Source organism: Silene latifolia, chromosome Y (assembly GCF_048544455.1).
Source record: "Silene latifolia isolate original U9 population chromosome Y, ASM4854445v1, whole genome shotgun sequence".
Lineage (NCBI taxonomy): Eukaryota > Viridiplantae > Streptophyta > Magnoliopsida > Caryophyllales > Caryophyllaceae > Silene > Silene latifolia.
Genome location: NC_133538.1, coordinates 1,800,547 through 1,818,538, shown reverse-complemented (window position 1 = coordinate 1,818,538; position 17,992 = coordinate 1,800,547). Strand labels below are relative to the sequence as shown.

Sequence of the window (17,992 nt, the reverse complement as noted above, 5' to 3'; positions counted from 1 at the left end):
GGAAATCGTGCCTTGTGACGATCTTCTGTTTTGTTTTCGATTTGTTCTTTGCGTATTGTTGTTTTAAACGATAATTATAACAATATGTGAAGATCATGTCAATTGTAATTTTGCTTTAATACGGATTATGTTCAATTTACAATTGTTTGTTAACAAATCGATTTAGTTTGTTTTGTTGAGGCTCTCGTTTTTTCCAGCCGCTTGAATTTTTTTTTTGGCCTTTTGAGCTCTCGGCATTAGCTCCAAAATAAAAAAAATAAAAAATTTTCTCGGTAAATGTTTCATTTCACGGCGAGACATGAAGAAAAAAAAAAAATTGTTTTTTTTTGGCCTTAACATGTGCATAATACGGATCTTATGCATTCGCTTAATAGTGAAACGGTTCACTCACGTACCATTTAGTTATTTTAAAACAATTTAAAGTAACGGATTATGATGAATTAAAATTAAACTGATAGAAGCGGTTTTATCACATAATTTTAATTATCTTTGGTGGTTTGGATTAATTTTAACATAACTACGGAATTATGTCACGAATAAATTTAATTTTTAGTTGATGCATTTTTTTTATCGTTATTGTTGAATGCCTTGAATGCTTTTTATTACGTATTTATTCTTTTTTACAAACGGTTGTAACTTAGTGTGGCCTTAGTAGAACGTGTTACCGTAATGATGGAACACGGTCTTGGTTGTATTTTGAGATCTCGTATCTCCATTTTTATTTTTTTGTAATTACAGTTTTTATTTAGAATGTAAATAGGTTTATATTTTGTAAATTTTAATTGTAATTTTGAGAAGACTAAAGATGGAGATCGGATGCTCACTCCATTTTGCATGGACAAAGATGGAACATCAAGATGACTTCTCGGGTCCAACGGTGGATTCCAAAGTTGTATTATGTTTTTTTTACTAGGATAGGCCACACTAGGAATTTTTATTTACGTTTTGCATTCTTTCATTTATTTTTCGTAACGATAGATTGCATCATATTCCGCCTAAAAACCAAACCACCTAATAATGCATGAAAACTGACTCATATAGAGGTCACGCGTTAGTTTTCTATGACATTCTTATGTCACACGATCAAGTTTAAGCCATCACCTAAGTTAATTCATTCACATAATGCTAGTTATTCGTTCACTTAAAATGAATTAAAACTAAGTTGATGGGATCTTCCTCGTATAAACAAAAATTGAGAACAGTCTTTATAGGTCAAACTCCAATGAATCCCTTCTTCGTCGGTAGGCATAATATGACCCCTTCTACGTCGGGTAAGTTGGAACTGATTGACTTATTTTATCTCAACACCATGGTCACTCGTACGATCCTGTGATTATGGTGGACTATAGATAGGATTTACGGAAATCTATCGACCAAGAGTTCTTACGGAAGAACTAGCTAAACAGTTGGCTTATCAATTTACGGAAATTGAGTCTTGGGATCACTTGTAATATTCTTGAGGGAGATCAATTATGCAAGTGCAATGAGTCTACACGATTAAAATGAATTTTAATAGACTTAAATCACCTCGATGAGTTGCTTATTTCGTTTTTGTTTTTCTTTCTTTTTCAGCGTAGATCACGTTTTTAAAGCGCTAATAACATAATGGTGGCATCCTCGATGACCCAATGCCAAGTGCCACATTGGACCGTGAGTCCTGGCGGATCTTTATGAATCGGATGAATCGGTCCACTAGATCGAAGAATGATGGATCAAACTTCGCGGAATGGGAAGCGGCATTACGGAATGCTGCCACTGCTGACGGGAAGCTCAAGTATCTGACTGAGCCCCTCCCGCCAGCCCCAGGCCCCACGGCTCGAGTTAACGAGGTCTCCACGTATAGCGACTTCGTCATGGAAGCGGGTGCGTTTAAAAACGTACTCATTTTTGCAATGGAATCCAATTTGCAGAAACGCTTCATAGCCCAAGGTGCAAACAAGATTTTCACCACGCTCACCAAGGAATTCTCGAAAGCACCGAGAATCGTGACCTATGAGCATACCACTCGCTTTTTGATGCGAGACTCGGAAGGGCCAACCGGTTAGCCCACACATTCTCAAAGCATGATTGAGAATGTCGAGAGATCTGGAGGCGCTTGATTGTAAAATCAGCGAGAACATTGTTATAGACCGCATGCTTCATTCACTCCACGATGGTTTTGCGCTCTTTAGAGCGAATTACTATATGAATGATTTGAAGAAAAGTCCCCAAGAATCGCACTCCCTTCTCGTACGGCACCGAGAAGGACATGAAGTTCAGTGGGAGCTCGAAACAGGATGTTCTCGTTGTGTCAAACAAGGGCAAGGGTAAGGGCAAAGCTCAAGCGAGACCTAGCGTAGGTAAACCGAAGTTTAAGAAGTCGGGATCGGGTAAGAGTGGGCCTGGTGAGGCAAGTAACTCATCAGGCGCGACAAAGAGCAAAACCAAAAACATGGAATGCCATAAACGCCACAAGATGGGCATTGGAGGCGCACATGTCTGTTTATCATGAGGACATAAAAGCGGTCGCGTTAAACCTGTTGGTATGTCTTCTTCTTCTACTTTTATTCATATGATTGAGATTAACCACGCAAGTTACGGAACTTCGGTACTAGATACTGGTTGTGGTTCTCATCTGTGTAATCATGTGCAGGGGCTCGAAACATCAAACCCCTCGTAAAGGGTGAGGTGGACTGCGTGTTGGGAATGGAGCACGAGTGTTTGCCGTCAAAAGGGGAACATATGTGATCCGACTTCCTAGCGGATTTGAGTTATTTTTATATAAGCGCTATTATGTACCCAGTCTTTCTAAAAACATTATTTCGGTTTCGCACTTAACAAACTTGGTTTTTCATTTGTAATAGAGAATAATTCTTGCATTTTCTCATTACACGATATGATTTATGGCAAGGCAGTCTCCATGAACGGAATTTATGTTATAGATCAGACCACTGAAATATTACACGTAATGAATAAAAAGTTAAAGGTTGGTGACAAAGATCAAACGTATCTATGGCACTGCCGTATGGGACACATCAATGAGAAACGCAGCTTGAGCTCATAAAGAATGGAGTTATCTCGGCCTTTGATTTTCAATCATTTGGCACGTGTGAATCATGTCTCATCGGTAAGATGACTCGAATTTCCTTCAAAGGTGTTGGAATGCGCGCTGCTGACCTATTAGGACTCATACATACGGATGTATGTAGGCCTATGTCAATCACCGCACGAGAAGGCTATAGGTATTTCATCACTTTCACGGATGATTTAAGTAGATATGGCTATGTCTACTTAATGAAGCACAAAAGTGAATCCTTTGAGAAATTGAAGGAATACCAGAATCGGGTACATAACCCATCGGGCGAGAAAGATTAAAACACTGCGCGCTCGGACCGTGGTGGCGAGTATCTTTCTCACGAGTTTGATCAACACCTTAAGGACTGTGGGATTGCCCTACAGTTAACTCCACCTGGAACACCTCAGTTGAATGGTGTGTCCGAACGGAGAAATCGAACACTACTTGATATGGTTCGATCCATGATGAGTCACACCGTGTTGCCTGACTCATTATGGGGTTATGCTCTTCTGTCATTTTGCTCTAATACTTAATCAAGTCCGTCTAAAGCTGTTGACAAGACTCCATATGAACTATGGAAGGGAACGGTCCCTAACTTGTCCTTTATACGGGTTTGGGGCTGCGAGGTTTATGTCAAGTGGAGACACGAGGATAAGCTCGGCCCGCGATCGGTCAAGACATACTTTATAGGTTATCCTAAAGGAACACTTGGTCATTACTTCTATTCGCCAACCGAACAACGTGTTTTTGTTGCGGCTAGTGCGACATTCTTAGAGAAGGAATTTCTCGAGAATGCAAAGAGTGATAGAACCTTCGACCAGTCGGAGATTCCAGAACCAAATACCGAGCAACCATTGGAGGAACCAATTCCTTCAATCCCGGCTGCGGTGAATATTCCTTAGGAACCTAGGAGGTCGGGAAGAGTCTCTATTCCTCTGGACAGATACATTGGTATGGTCGAGGAACATGACATAGATGACATTATACTCTTAACGAGTAGTGAACCCGAAACCTATAAAGGTGCCATGACCAGTTCTGACTCAAAGCTATGGCTTGAGGCCATGCAATCCGAGATGGACTCCATGTATGAGAACAACGTATGGGATCTTGTTGACTTACCTGCTAAGGTTCGTCCCCTTCAATGCAAATGGCTTTACAAGATAAAGCATTCTGTGGAAGGTCAACAAGATATCTATAAAGCACGACTAGTTGCTAAAGGTTTCACCCAAGTGCCAGGTTTGCACTACGATGAAATTTTTGCACCCGTAGTTATGTTGCGTTCCATTCGGATTATCTTAGCGATCGCCGCTTTACATGACTATTAAATTTGGCAGATGGATGTGAAAACCGCCTTCTTAGACGGCTTTTTGGAGGAAGAGTAGTACATGGTACAACCCGAAGGTTTCATCGATCCTGAACATCCTAAGAAAGTATGCAAGCTTAAGCGTTCCATTTATGGACTTAAGCAAGCATCTCGGAGTTGGAATCATCGCTTCGACCAAGTGATTAAAGAAAATGGATTTACTCGATCGGTCGAGGAACCATGTCTTTATATCAAGTCGAGTGGGAGCAAGATTGTCTTCCTAATATTGTATGTCGATGACATACTCCTGATTGGGAATGACATACCTCTCTTAACTTCGGTGAAAGTATGGTTGAAAAACCATTTCCAGATGAAAGATCTGGGTGAGGCACAAAGAATTCTAGGCATCCGTATCTATCGAGATAGATCACGACGGATGTTATCTCTCGATCGGGAGTCTTACATAGACAAAATCCTAGAGAGATTCAAAGCATGACTAACTCCAAAAGGGTTTCTTCCTATGGCTCCGGGGGTGCATTTGAGCAAGTCTCAGGCACCAGAGACACCGGAAGAGAAAGAGCGCATGACACGGATTCCTTATGCCTCGGCTATAGGATCAATCATGTATGCCATGATATGCACACGTCCGGACGTGGCATATGCATTGAGTATGACAAGTCGATTCCAACAGCATCCAGGTGAATCACATTGAATGGCTGTCAAGAACATTCTTAAGTACCTACGGAGGACTAAAGATTGGGCATTGACTTATGGAGGCGATCAAAAGCTATGCGCAACCGGTTACGCAGATGCTAGCTTCCAAACGGATCGAGATGACTCGAAATCTCAGTCTGGATTCGTTTTTACTCTTAATGGCGCTGATCAATTTGGAAGAGTTCCAAACAAAGTGTTACAAAGCAGATTCTACGACCGAGTCCGAGTACTATGCCGCATCTCAAGCTGTAAAGGAAACGATATGGATGCGTCAATTCTTACAAGGACTATCTGTAGTGCCTAGTTCGAATGACCCGATCACCATCTATTGCGACAATAGAGGTGCCATCTTCCAAGCTAAGAAGCCAAAATCTAGCAACAAGTCTAGACATGTACAACGGAAAGCTCATCTAATCCGAGATTACGTGGAGAAAAAGGAAGTAGTGATAGAAAAGATTGCTACAGATGATAACATAGCAGATCCTCTCACTAAACCATTACGACAAGATAAGCATGAAGGGCACGTTAATTCCATGGAAATTAAACGTGTTCCTAAGTTGTAGTACTCTTTTATGGATTAGATTCATTCTCTTTTGTACTCTATACGACATCATCGTTTTGATATTTATATATTTTGTTTTTCATGTGGATTTGTACGACAAATTCTGAACACCACAAAGTGAACTGAACAAACATTATATTTTTGGTCCTTAATTGCCCACGTGAGCTGATAACTCAAGGTAATTATTTTGTGACGTTGGTTGATGGTGGGTTCAACGAGCCATAAGTCAAAAGGTTGTGACCAATCACGAGAGGCGATTTATACGGATATCTCGTAGGACACAATTGTGACATCGACGTGTAGTCCTAAATGTTTTATAACATTCGGTGCCCGGTCGTGGATAGGACCTCCATGGTGATCCTAAGAGTCGATTCTTTTGACTATCGACTGTCTCTTGAGATTAAGGCGGATTTTGGGTGACTTTGGTTTCTTTCTCACGGTCATCCGTAACAGGGGGCCAAGTAGATTTTTTCCGGGTCATTTCATGTCGTGCTTAGTTCGGAAGGAGTCGAGTTGAAGGAAATATTCAGCCTTTATCGGGTACTCGATATTTCTCGGGGGCCACTTGAGGAGTCAGAATCGAAATGCATGGCCATGCTCGAATACGAATTCATTTTATCAGTTGAGTTACTCTCTAGTCGGGGAAACCACTCTAGATACAGATCGATTGTAAAATACGACCTTTGCGGATCCGGATCTGCAAATTGTTTTACATTGAGTGGGAGAAATTTTAAATGAATATGAGAATCGGTTATCGCACATACACTTGTACGGACAAGTGGGAGTTTGTTGTTTGTGTCCTCCGGTTAGTGCGGATAACGTCATTGCACATACACTTGTACGGACAAGTGGGAACTTGTTGGGCCGTGTCCTTATTAGTGCAAGGACTTATAAATCTCTAAAAGGATCAAAGGGTATACTTTTGTATCATAATCAGTTGGTCCACGTTTATCAATAACGGTTGGCTTGCTAGATAAGTTTGACGTTATTGTCATACAGATGGCGGTGATCAACTGGTCCCTAAAAGTCACACCTATAGGATACGTTTGAGAGATGTGACGGTATGAAAATACAGTCATGTTGATGCCAGAAAATTGACTAAGCAGTTAGTCCGAGTTATTTGACTAGTAATTAGTCAAAAATGCGATGTTGAGATATTTTATTTAATACGGATTGAATAAAATGGGCTAAGGCGAATTAAACAGTTAATTCGTAAATTAAATATAAACGATTATATTTAATTAATGTATATTGAATTAATTATACAATATTGTCTTTGTCGGACATGTATTAATAATTCAACTAATCCGTGTCATTAGTTGATGTTTTAATAACCGATAACCGATGACGATTTATAATAAAGACCGCGTCATATACATTTTAGCATCGGACCACGAGTTAAAATAAGGAGAAAATGAAAGCCCATTTCCTCCTCTTCCACTCGGTTTGGCCGAACCAAGCAAACAAAAGAGAGCTCTCTCTCTTTTGTAACCTAATTGTTATTCATTTGAAAAATCATTTAGGGTTTTGAGAACATTGCCTCTCAAAATTCAGATCTCACATCGGAAAAACTCACATAACAACTCTCTCAATATTGCAAATCAATTAGAGAGTAATTCTAGCACAAGGGCATAGTCTCAGACGGTCTTGGGTGCAACGATTAGGAGGAAATCTACTTTGATTTCTGTTCATTACGCCGCACTACAAAGGACCCGAGGTTGATTCTTAATCTTTATCGTTTCATTGTTGTTTTTCGTTTATGACAATAAATTGCATATAAAATTTGCGTTATAGTCCTAATTTTATAGGGTATTATACGGATCTTACCCCTCACCATTGACCACCCTGAAAACCAGCCTCCATTTTTTTCCTAATTTTACATACGTTTCTCCAGTTCCAGTTGGAATCAGGAGAAGGAGTGTATGTATTCCAATCTGCCCCTTTCATATACATATGATCAATCCATAATACCCAAAGTCTATCAACCTTAGTATAAATCCAGTTCACAAACTTGCCAATAGTTGTCACATTCCACATCCTTGCTTCTTTAATTCCCAAGCAACCTTCTCTTTTACTACAACATACTTTCTGCCAAGCTACTAAAGGAACTTTATGATACTCAGAATTACCACACCGAAGATAGTTCCTACAAATTGCTTCAATCCTTCTGATAACCCCCTTTGGGATTAAGAAAATAGAGGACCAATAGTTATCTAAAGTATTAAAGACATAATTAATGATCACCAGCCTACCAGCATAACTAAGCTTGCGAGCACCAATTCCTCTCACCTTGTTCACTAATTTGTCAATACGAATGTTACAATCAGCTTTTAAAAGTCTGCCTGCCTGAATTGGGAAACCCATGTATCTGAAAGGTAATGCACCTTCCTGAAAACCCCTATCAATCGTGCTATACACTTTAGTAGTATTCTCATGTTTGCTGTTCCATGTAAAAAAGGAACCCATAGTCTTTAGTTCATTTAGATGACAGTCAGCTACCATCTGCCTCACAGTCTAAATGTCATTCTAAGTGACACTAGCCCCTCCAATTCTCTCATTCAAATTCATGAGATTATTAAAACCCCACACATCATATAAGCATTAAAAATATCTCTGCTTTTCTGCTTAATGGTGCTCCATAAACTTGCTCTTTCCATTGCCTTGTTAAGCCCATACACTAATGTAAACCACTAGGACTTCCCCATTAATTTATCATAGACTTTAGAATGAATCACTAATCAGTGATGTGTGGACAAGGGAAATCATCCACGAGGGTTTTGAAAATGGAGTCGCCAACAAGTTTTAAGGAAAACTTGAAAACCGTTTTAGAGAAGAGGGCTCGAGTGTGGGTACGTGATGGGAAGCCCATTAATAAGACACCCATCCCCGTCTGTTGCAATAACGGCCTCTACTAAGCGAAATGATGACTAGTCGAATGAATTAGATTTGTTGAAGTGCTAACAATGTTTTAACCCTAACATGTGAGAGCAATTTCAAGGTCATCTTTTAATACAAAAACTACTTTGTCCAAGTTATTTAGCATGCGAGATTCATTTACCTATCCTAACAACAACCACAACATGGCTTAGAGGAGAGGGGAGCCGTTGGGAGCTAAACTATTACAACAGTAACAATTGAATAAAATAATAAACAAACATGATTAGTAAAAACTTAAATATAACGCAATAAATACAAGAATTAAACCAAACGTAAATAACCTAATTAATTTGTTCCATATTCCTAGTCAAACTAATTAACTTATCGGTTTGAATTTAATCCTAAATTCATTACATGCATAATTAAAATAAATTAACTAATTTTTCTAAATAACTAACTAAAACAACCAATCTAAATAATTTCTCTTATTCTAATCAAACCAATTTAAATTTATTACCTTAATTCAAAGTTCATGCATAAACATAAGATGATTAATTAAATAATTATCTGCATCCTAACTAATTAATTAAACAATAGACATGATCTATGAACAATAAAAAAACGAGTAAAAGAGAGAGAGAGACGAGAATTTATTCACCCTAAACTTACATGTATGATGAACTCAGCTCTGATTGATGGATGTAGGTTTTAACGAGAGTGAGTACGTCTTCGACAGTATTCAACTCAAAACAAAACATTAGACTTTTAATTGAAAAATTAAAAGATTGATTTTCACGGTTTTTACCTCTTGCGCAAAGATTTTCAAATCATCACCACGGGCTCGTTTCTCAACAAAATTTCGATTCGAAAGATGTTTTGAAATCGCAGGACTACAAAGTTTTTATCTTTAATAAAAATCAGAAGTGAAAATGACTTTGAAACAACTGAAAATGAGCGACAATAGGAGCAGCGCGAATGTAACTATTCGAGCAACTTAATGCTCAAATCTTTATTAAAACTCGTGCGTAAGGATCAAGGACGATTTATGAGTTTTTGTTGATGATTTATGGAGGTTTTGTGATGGATTAATGGTGGTTTACGTGGGATAGATGGAGGTTTTTTGAAGGATTGCTCTGTTTTCGGTGTTGTATGCGGCTGTTTTCGAAGGTTTTTCAAGCTTTCTCTCTCTGGTTTTTTTTCTTTTATTTTGTGTATCCTTTGTCCCATGAATGGTGATGACAGGTTAGTATTTATAGGAGAGCAAAGGCTAGATTTAGGTTGGTTTATGATGGACAAAGGATGCATGTTTTGTGTATGAACATAAACTAGATTTTGGAAAGGAATATGGGAAGGATAGATGTTTCGATATGCGGAGGATTTGATGAGCTTTAGATGATGTATTATGGTAGGATATGGAGATGGCTATCTTGGCGATGAAGCAAGGAAGCGAGCTAGGACGAATTGAGCATAGAAACTGGGCTAAAAACATGCTAAAAAAAGAGGGTACGGGCTGGGTGCTGTACGGTTTTGGTTTGAGCATGGGTTTGGTGCCTCTGGTTTGGGTTGGGTTGGGTGGTGGGTAAGGGAAGGGCGTGGGTCATGGCTAAGGATTAGTGCAGGCTAGGCTAGAGTAAGGGTTACGGGTTTAAAAGGTAGGACTCGGTTTCAAGTGCTTGGGTTAAATCTCGGTTTTGGGAAGAAAAGGAAGGGTATGGATGTTGGTAGTGTGATTCGAACATGGGATCAATAAGGAGGTTGTATGGGCTTCAAAATAGTCTCAAAAATCGCGTGCAAGTACCGCCTTTAAAACCGTCATAAAAATTGATTTTTCTAATCAATTTCAAATTACGATTTTAAAACCAACTTAAAACCTTGAAATCAATTTTAAAATTAATTTAAGAAATTTACATTTAGAAATTAAAATAAAAAAAGTCGTTTTTTGTTTTATTCTAAATATAACTGGTGAGCCGAGGTCGTATACTCCCAAAGAAAAATAATAAAGTCGTACCTTAAACTATGTAGTAGAGGTAAGTCGGGTGTCGAATCCATAGGGAAGGCGATGTAAATAAATGTGTGTAATATAGAGCAAGGGTAACTAAAGATGGGAGGATTTATAATGATTGAATAACTAATGACTATTAAAATTAAACAAGAAATGAGTAAATAAGATGAATTTAGAAGATTAAAAGTCCCGAGTCAATGTTTATCCGCTAACTAGTTAATATATGATCGTCGATCAGTAATCCCAATTTATCCTTTGAGTATCCCGTTGTGAAAATATGAATTTCAAATGTTCCTTAGATAATATTACTCAGTTTGAAATGCGAGACTAAGCAACCTAATTAATGAATAATCTAATGCAAGCGTCTAGATTTAATTCACTAACAACTTGAACGAATGAAACAATCAACGAAAATAACAACCTTTAACACACATGGTTATTGGTTCGAATTATATATTTATTCCCCCTTGTACCCAACTACGATGAAACGCATACAAATAATTGGATTAAAGGTTGCAACTTTATCTAATAAATTGAGCAATTACAGCTTCAAACATATAGAACTGCAATAGATTGAAAGATGAAATAATCAATTGGCCATACCGATTTAATATACAACAATCATATAATTGTAACACAGAACAAATAATACTTAAGTAATAAAACAAAGGATTAAGACGGTCTCACAATTTATTCCTCATAATTTGCTTAAATCTAGACGAGAAGGGAGGATTAGCTTTAGTGAATTAAATCTAGACGCTTGCATTAGATTATTCATTAATTACCTTCAAAGTACCTTGAATCGAGAAGGGAGGATTAATTCCTCATAATTTGCTTAAGACGAATAAAACTAGGGTTCTTAAGTCCTTCCCCCCCCCCCCCCCCCCCAAAATTACACTTATTGGAAATAATATATGAATAAACTCAATGAATACGAGCTACGTAATAATATACTACTTATCATAGGAATAGCAGATAATAATAATAATAATAATATCATAATAACTATAATCTTAGTATTCTTATAATGTCTTATTAAGTTGCCTCGTATCAGTATAGTAAGGTCCATAGACAAGTAAACAATGACCAAGCCCAAGAATCAACCATCCGCTACTCACGCGCACAAGGAGGCTAGCCTGTGGCCTGGGTGGCTCGCTGGTGCGCGCGGCTAGCCCGCTTTATAGGCGGCTCTCCGCCTTGCTAATTCGTGCTCCTATTTGTATTGGCGGGTCGGCAATGTCGGGCCTGGCCTGACTCGCCTGACTCGCCAGGCCAACGACCGCCCTCCAGGCCCTCGCCTAAGCTTCTTCTTCGGTCCCCATTAACACGTAGCTTCACTCGGTTCTTGACTCAAGTCTTCAATGCGTGAGTAAACTTGGTATCAACAACCATTATCAGACGGAACGAGTACGTAACATGAATCGACTAGACCTCACTAATAAACTCTTTTAGCTCTGAAAAAGTCACATAATCGACCGTCTTAACATGTAAAATACTCGTCTTATCAACTTCCCACACTTCGACCTTTACTTGTCCTCGAGTAAACTCAAAGAACTCATTTTAACTTCATACCAACACTGGTCCACTAAGTACAGAAAAGTTAACTAAACTCCATCATGGATTTTCACTCTAACTTATTCTTTTTTTTCTCACTTCTACTCTGTGGAATATAGGTTGTTAGGTTGTTAGATTAACCAACTTAACTAACTACCTATATATACATATCATGTAATCATATCATGTTAGGGAGGGGTTAAACTTGACTACATGTTATATCAAACCTCCTGAGCTCAACTTGAATTTGTCATCCCATCAATGGGATGATACACTATCAATCCGTAACCATGTTGAGTTTGGTGTCCAAGATTGTGAGGGGGCTAAGCTTTCTGAGAACATGGCTACGGCTGCTGAAACAGCTGATAATAATGACGAAGCAAAAGAAAGTGAAAGAACGGTAACTGTGACTGGAGATGTCAATTATGATATTAATGAGGAAATGGACATAATCTCACTGAGGCGGAGATTAGACGGTGCTCATTTAGAAAACCCATCAGACTTTTTGTCTTATGATGATGATTGTCCCCCTGGCTTCAAGAAGATTTTCAATGCCAAAAAATTCAAGAGGAAGACCAAGTCTTCAGCAAAGGAGTTTAATCGCAAGAGCACTAAAGATTCAAAAAAAAAGTCGAGCAGGAAAGCGGAAGACCTATTCTTAAGAGACGAAATCGCAAATATGACGGAAGTAAATTTGGAAGATAGCACTGAACCTTGGTCGGATGATGACTATGATAATGATAGGAGTATGGAAGAAAGAAAGACCAAAGATTTAGGTAAGTTGTTGGGCTTTGGGGTTGGTGAAAGGTTGGACATTGCCGCTCTGCTTAAGTAATTTTATTGTCGGAATGAGACCTGAGACGTCATTCTATCATAAAAGCACGCAAATCGGCCCTCTATAATGGATGAATTGCTCTTGAGTTTTGGATTGGGGTGCACATCATGGAGGACACTTTTACCCTACACTTTGGAGGAATGGCTAAACAATTGGACAACATTAAGATCATGGAAGGAGAAAAGGATTATGCAAAGGAGGCTTGGTGCGTGATACTAGTACGCAAGTTTTTCGTGTTGAAAAGGATGGATTGTTTGTTTTTGTACTCGTTTTGTTATATTTCTGCCTCTTATGAATTTTCTGGGACCCTACTCTCTGTAGGTCTCTGGGATTTTATCCCTTCTATTAATAAAAAAAAAATCATATCATGTAATCAGTTGATCACTTATCAATTTACAGAATATCATTCATCTCTTTTGTTCTTTCTCTCTCTTCCTATCTCTCCATCGTTCTCACATACAATCATCTATTATTCATCATGATCTAGTTTGATCATAGTTCATATGGTATCAGTGGTTTAAAGATCCAATAAATCGCTTCTACATCAATTATCGAACATATTCATTGTTAAATCTTTGAATTTTTCTCATAAAATTCTTCTTCTCTTATCACAAATACACAATCATGTTGCAACCTGATACAAATTCTCAATCAATTGCTCAAGATTATCTTTATTCTCCTCTCGATGATCCATTTTTTCTGTCTCCAACTGATCAACCTAGGTTGAAGTTGTCAGAAACTCTGTTTGATGGTTCCAATTTTCGTCAATGGCAGCGAGACATAATCCAGGCGCTTCTTTCCAAAAACAAGATTGGTTTTATTTATGGTGAATGCTCTCTTCTTGACAAGTCTGATAAAAAGTATAATGCTTGGATTCGTTGTGATATAGTTGTCTCTCGTTGGATTAAGAATTCAATGATTAAGACCTTGCAAGATAATTTTCAATATACTCAGTCATCTAAGCATCTTTGGTCTGAATTAGTTGAGCCTTTTGGTCAGCTAAATGTGCTAGAATTATACGAGTTAAAGAAAGAACTTGCAAATATTAAACAAGAAAATGCCTCTTTGTTGGACTATTATGGTAAAATCAAGGGATTGTGGTAGAACATAGATCACATGGATCCTGTGCCTCAATGTAGTTGTGGGGTTATGGCTAAATGTAATTGCAATATGCTTAAACGGTTGGTAGAAAGGGAGACCCAATCCAAGTTAATTTAGTTGTTGATGGGATTACATGGTGGTTATGAACAAGTCCAATCATCTTTGTTGTCTATGGAACCCCTTCCTCCCATAAACCATGCTTTAGGGATTTTGCAAAAGATTGAAAGGCAAAAATCCATTAATGATAACAATAATTTTGTTGTTCTTGAGAGTGTTGCCTATGTTGCTAAGAAAAGATTTGGTAATCACAAATATGTTGAGGACAATGCAAACGGCAAGCGTTCTAAAGATAATTCTGGTCAAGCTAATGTTCTTGGTCAGCCTGTTATACCATGTGCTAAGTGTGGCAAATCAAACCATAAGACTGAAGATTGTTTTCAACTTCAGACTTGCTTGTTTTGTGACATTAAGGGACATATTATTGAGCATTGCTACAAATTCAAGGCTTGGAAAGCTAAGCAAGCCAAGAAGGCTGCCAATTCTGCTGGAACAATTAACCCAGCTATTCCCAAATCTGCAAATACTGCAGCAGCTTGCCATAATTAAGATGCTGAATATGCACCTGTTTGTGGTCCTATTTCTCAGAATGGGGGTCTTCTTTATCCCACTTCTTTTGGCTTTAATACACCTGGGATGTCATTACCGGACCATCAGAATGCTTCAGTGTCTGCTGGTGTTTCTCATGCTTTTCAGAATTCTCAGGTTTCCCAAGTTTCACCTGATCTTGTGAAAGGTATTGTTGATTCTGTAATGACTAAGGTTCTTCAGGCTTTATCTGATAAGGCTTATTCTTCTCAAACTGGTGAACCTAATTTTCAGGCTTTTAGCCATTTTGTAGGTATCTCTCCTCCTTGTTCTTTTGGTAATTATGGTTTTTCCTTTTACAAAGACTGGGTGATTGACACTAGAGCATCTGACCATCTGACTTCAGATGCTTCCATCTTACATGACGTTATTGATTTGCCACAACCATTGTTTGTAGCTTTACCTGATGGCACATTGAAACCAGTTTATAAAACTGGGGCAGTATATCTGACCAAATATATTGTTCTATATGATGTTCTGCTTATACCTGATTTTAAACCTAATCTCTTGTCTGTAGGCAAGTTAATTTCCAGGTCTAAATTGCTTGTTACATTCTCAGATAATAATTGTTTGTTTCAGGACCCTTCAAGTAATACTACTATTGCAGTTGGTAAAAGAATAAGGGATTTATACACACTTAGGATTTCTGTTACTTCAAAAGCATGTAATACAACTAGCTTAAATACATCTAATGTTGCTCAGCAAATAAATGTAGCTCTCTTTCATTCTAGACTTGGTCACTCATCTGTTGATAAACTAAAGCATGTAAATCCTGTTATGATGCAAAGAGTTAATAAAATGTTCTGTGAAACTTGTGTTCTGGCCAAGCATCATTCCTTGCCTTTTCATAGAAGTCTTTCACATGCTACTAAATGTTTTGATCTTGTTCATATTGATTTATGGGGGCCATATAAAGAGTCTGATAGGACTGGTGTTCATTCTTTCTTGACTGTTCTTGATGATTATTCCAGGAGTACCTTGACTTTTTTACTTCAGCAAAAGACCCACGTTCCTAGTTTGATTATTAACTTTATAAATCTAGTAGAGACATAATTTAATGCTAAAATCAAAGTCATAAGATCTGATAATGGCATTGAGTTCTTTCAGACACAGTGTCATGATTATTTTGCATCTAAGGGTATTATTCATCAAAGGAGCATTGTTGGTAGGCCTCAACAGAATGGTAGGGTAGAGAGAAAGCATAGACACTTGTTAGAGACAGCAAGAGCTCTTAGGTTTCATGCCCAATTACCTATTAAGTTCTGGGGGGATTGCTTACTTACTGCTACATATTTGATTAACAAGCTACCATCTTCTATTCTGAACTGGGAAACACCTCATGAGCTATTGTTTCATACTAAACCAGTTTATGATGAATTACGAGTTTTTGGGTCTTTATGCTATGCTACTAGACCTGTTACTGCCAGGGATAAATTCTTGCCAAAAGCTAGAAAGTGCCTCTTTATTGGGTACCCCCTGCTAAAAAAGGTTAAAAACTCTATGATTTAGAGACACATGATGTCTTCGTTAATAGAGTTGTAGTGTTTTATGAGCATTATTTTCCTTTTAAGACTACCAATATTCAGCAATTTTCTACTGACTTTATTTCTAACCTTGACATTATCAAGGAATCATAATCTACTTCAACATATAATATAGCAGGTCTTACTAATCAAACAGTTAGTATCACTAAAAATAACAGTACTCCTCATGTTTTACCTAGTAATCCTCCATCTAGCAATGGAGATGTTTTTGTACAGTCTGTTCCTTCTCCAGGTCCTCTTGATGTTAGGAGATCCAGCAGGACAATAAAGACATCCGGCAGATTATCTGGATATCATTGTCCTTCTATTTCCACAGCTTTGCATACAGCTGTTATTCAGCAGCTTGATAATTTTGATCCAACCTATATCTCATCACTATCTAATGTAATCAAAGAAATTGAGCCTAGTTATTACAGTCAAGCTAGTAAAGATTCAAGATGGATAGCTGCCATGGAACAAGAGTTATTTGCACTTGAGAAGAATAATACCTGGGTGCTAACTGATCTACCTAAACATAAGAAGGCTATAGGTAGTAAGTGGGTGTATAAGATTAAACATAGAGCTGATGGCACTGTGGAAAGGTTAAAGGCAAGGCTTGTGGCTAAAGGATTCAATCAGATAAAAGATAAAGACTACAAGCATACATTTTCTCCCGTTGTAAAATTTACTACTGTTAGAACTTTACTAGCAGTTGCAGCTAAAAGGAAATGGCCTCTTTTCCAATTGGATGTTAATAATGCATTTCTTCATGGTTATCTTGATAAAGAGGTTTATATGAAGCCTCCCATGGGCTATAATAAGGCTAGAACAGGTCAAGTTTGTAGGCTTCTAAGGTCCTTGTATGGCCTGAAACAGGCATCTAGACAATGGAACCAAGAGTTGTCAAAATTTTTGATCCAACAGGGTTATGTGCAGTCTAAACAGGGTAACTCCCTATTTACTCTACAGAACCCTTTGACTAATAAGTTGGCCTTGGTTTTAGTATATGTTGATGACATTCTTCTTACTGGTGATGATTTAGAAGCCTTGAATTCTTTAAAGACAGCTTTGCATTCTAAGTACACCATTAAGGACTTGGGTGAGATGAGGTTTTTCTTAGCATTGGAGATTGGGAGAAATGACCCTGGTATAATGTTGAACCAAAGGAAGTATGTTCTGGATATCATTAAAGATGTAGGCTTTGAGGATGTCAAGGCAGCATCATTCCTTATGCATAAGGGTTTAAAGCTTGCTATTGATCAAGGTGAGCTCCTTCGTGATCCTGAAGTCTACAGAAGGCTTGTGGGCAGGCTCCTCTACCTCAGTCTTACTAGGCCAGACATAGCTTATAGTGTATAACATTTGAGCCAGTTCCTAAGTCAACCAAGAGAACCTCAATGTCAAGCAGCACAACATTTGCTCAAGTATATCAAGCGGACAGTAAATGCTGGACTATTTTATCCTTCTGCTGCATCTATGAGTTTACAGGCCTTCAGTGATGCTGATTGGGGCTCCTGTGCATTAAGCTGTAGGTCATTAAGTGGCTATTGTATCTTCCTTGGAAACTCACTTGTTTCTTGGAAGACCAAGAAATAGGTGACTGTCAGCAAGAGTTCTGCAGAAGCAGAATATCGTAGTATGTCTTACACTACCAGTGAGTTGGTATGGTTGGCAGGGTTACTCAAAGATCTCAGAGTAGAAATCAAGCTGCCAATACCTTTGTATTTTGATAATAAAGCTGCACAACACATAACATTGAATCCAGTATTTCATGAAAGGACTAAACACTTGAATATCGATTGCCATTTTGTTCGAGACAAG

General features: G+C 38.1%; 1 protein-coding gene across 1 annotated transcript; it reads left to right on the top strand.

The window, feature by feature from the left end:
- Positions 1-13,526: 13,526 nt before the first annotated feature.
- LOC141634535 (uncharacterized) lies at positions 13,527-14,006 on the top strand. The gene has a single exon (XM_074446673.1). It carries the CDS (start codon positions 13,527-13,529, stop codon positions 14,004-14,006), a length of 480 nt encoding a protein of 159 aa, XP_074302774.1.
- Positions 14,007-17,992: the final 3,986 nt, after the last annotated feature.

Bases quoted from the DNA above. Each gene is read 5' to 3' on its own strand.
- LOC141634535 (XM_074446673.1), top strand. From the start codon at position 13,527: ATGTTGCAACCTGATACAAATTCTCAATCAATTGCTCAAGATTATCTT.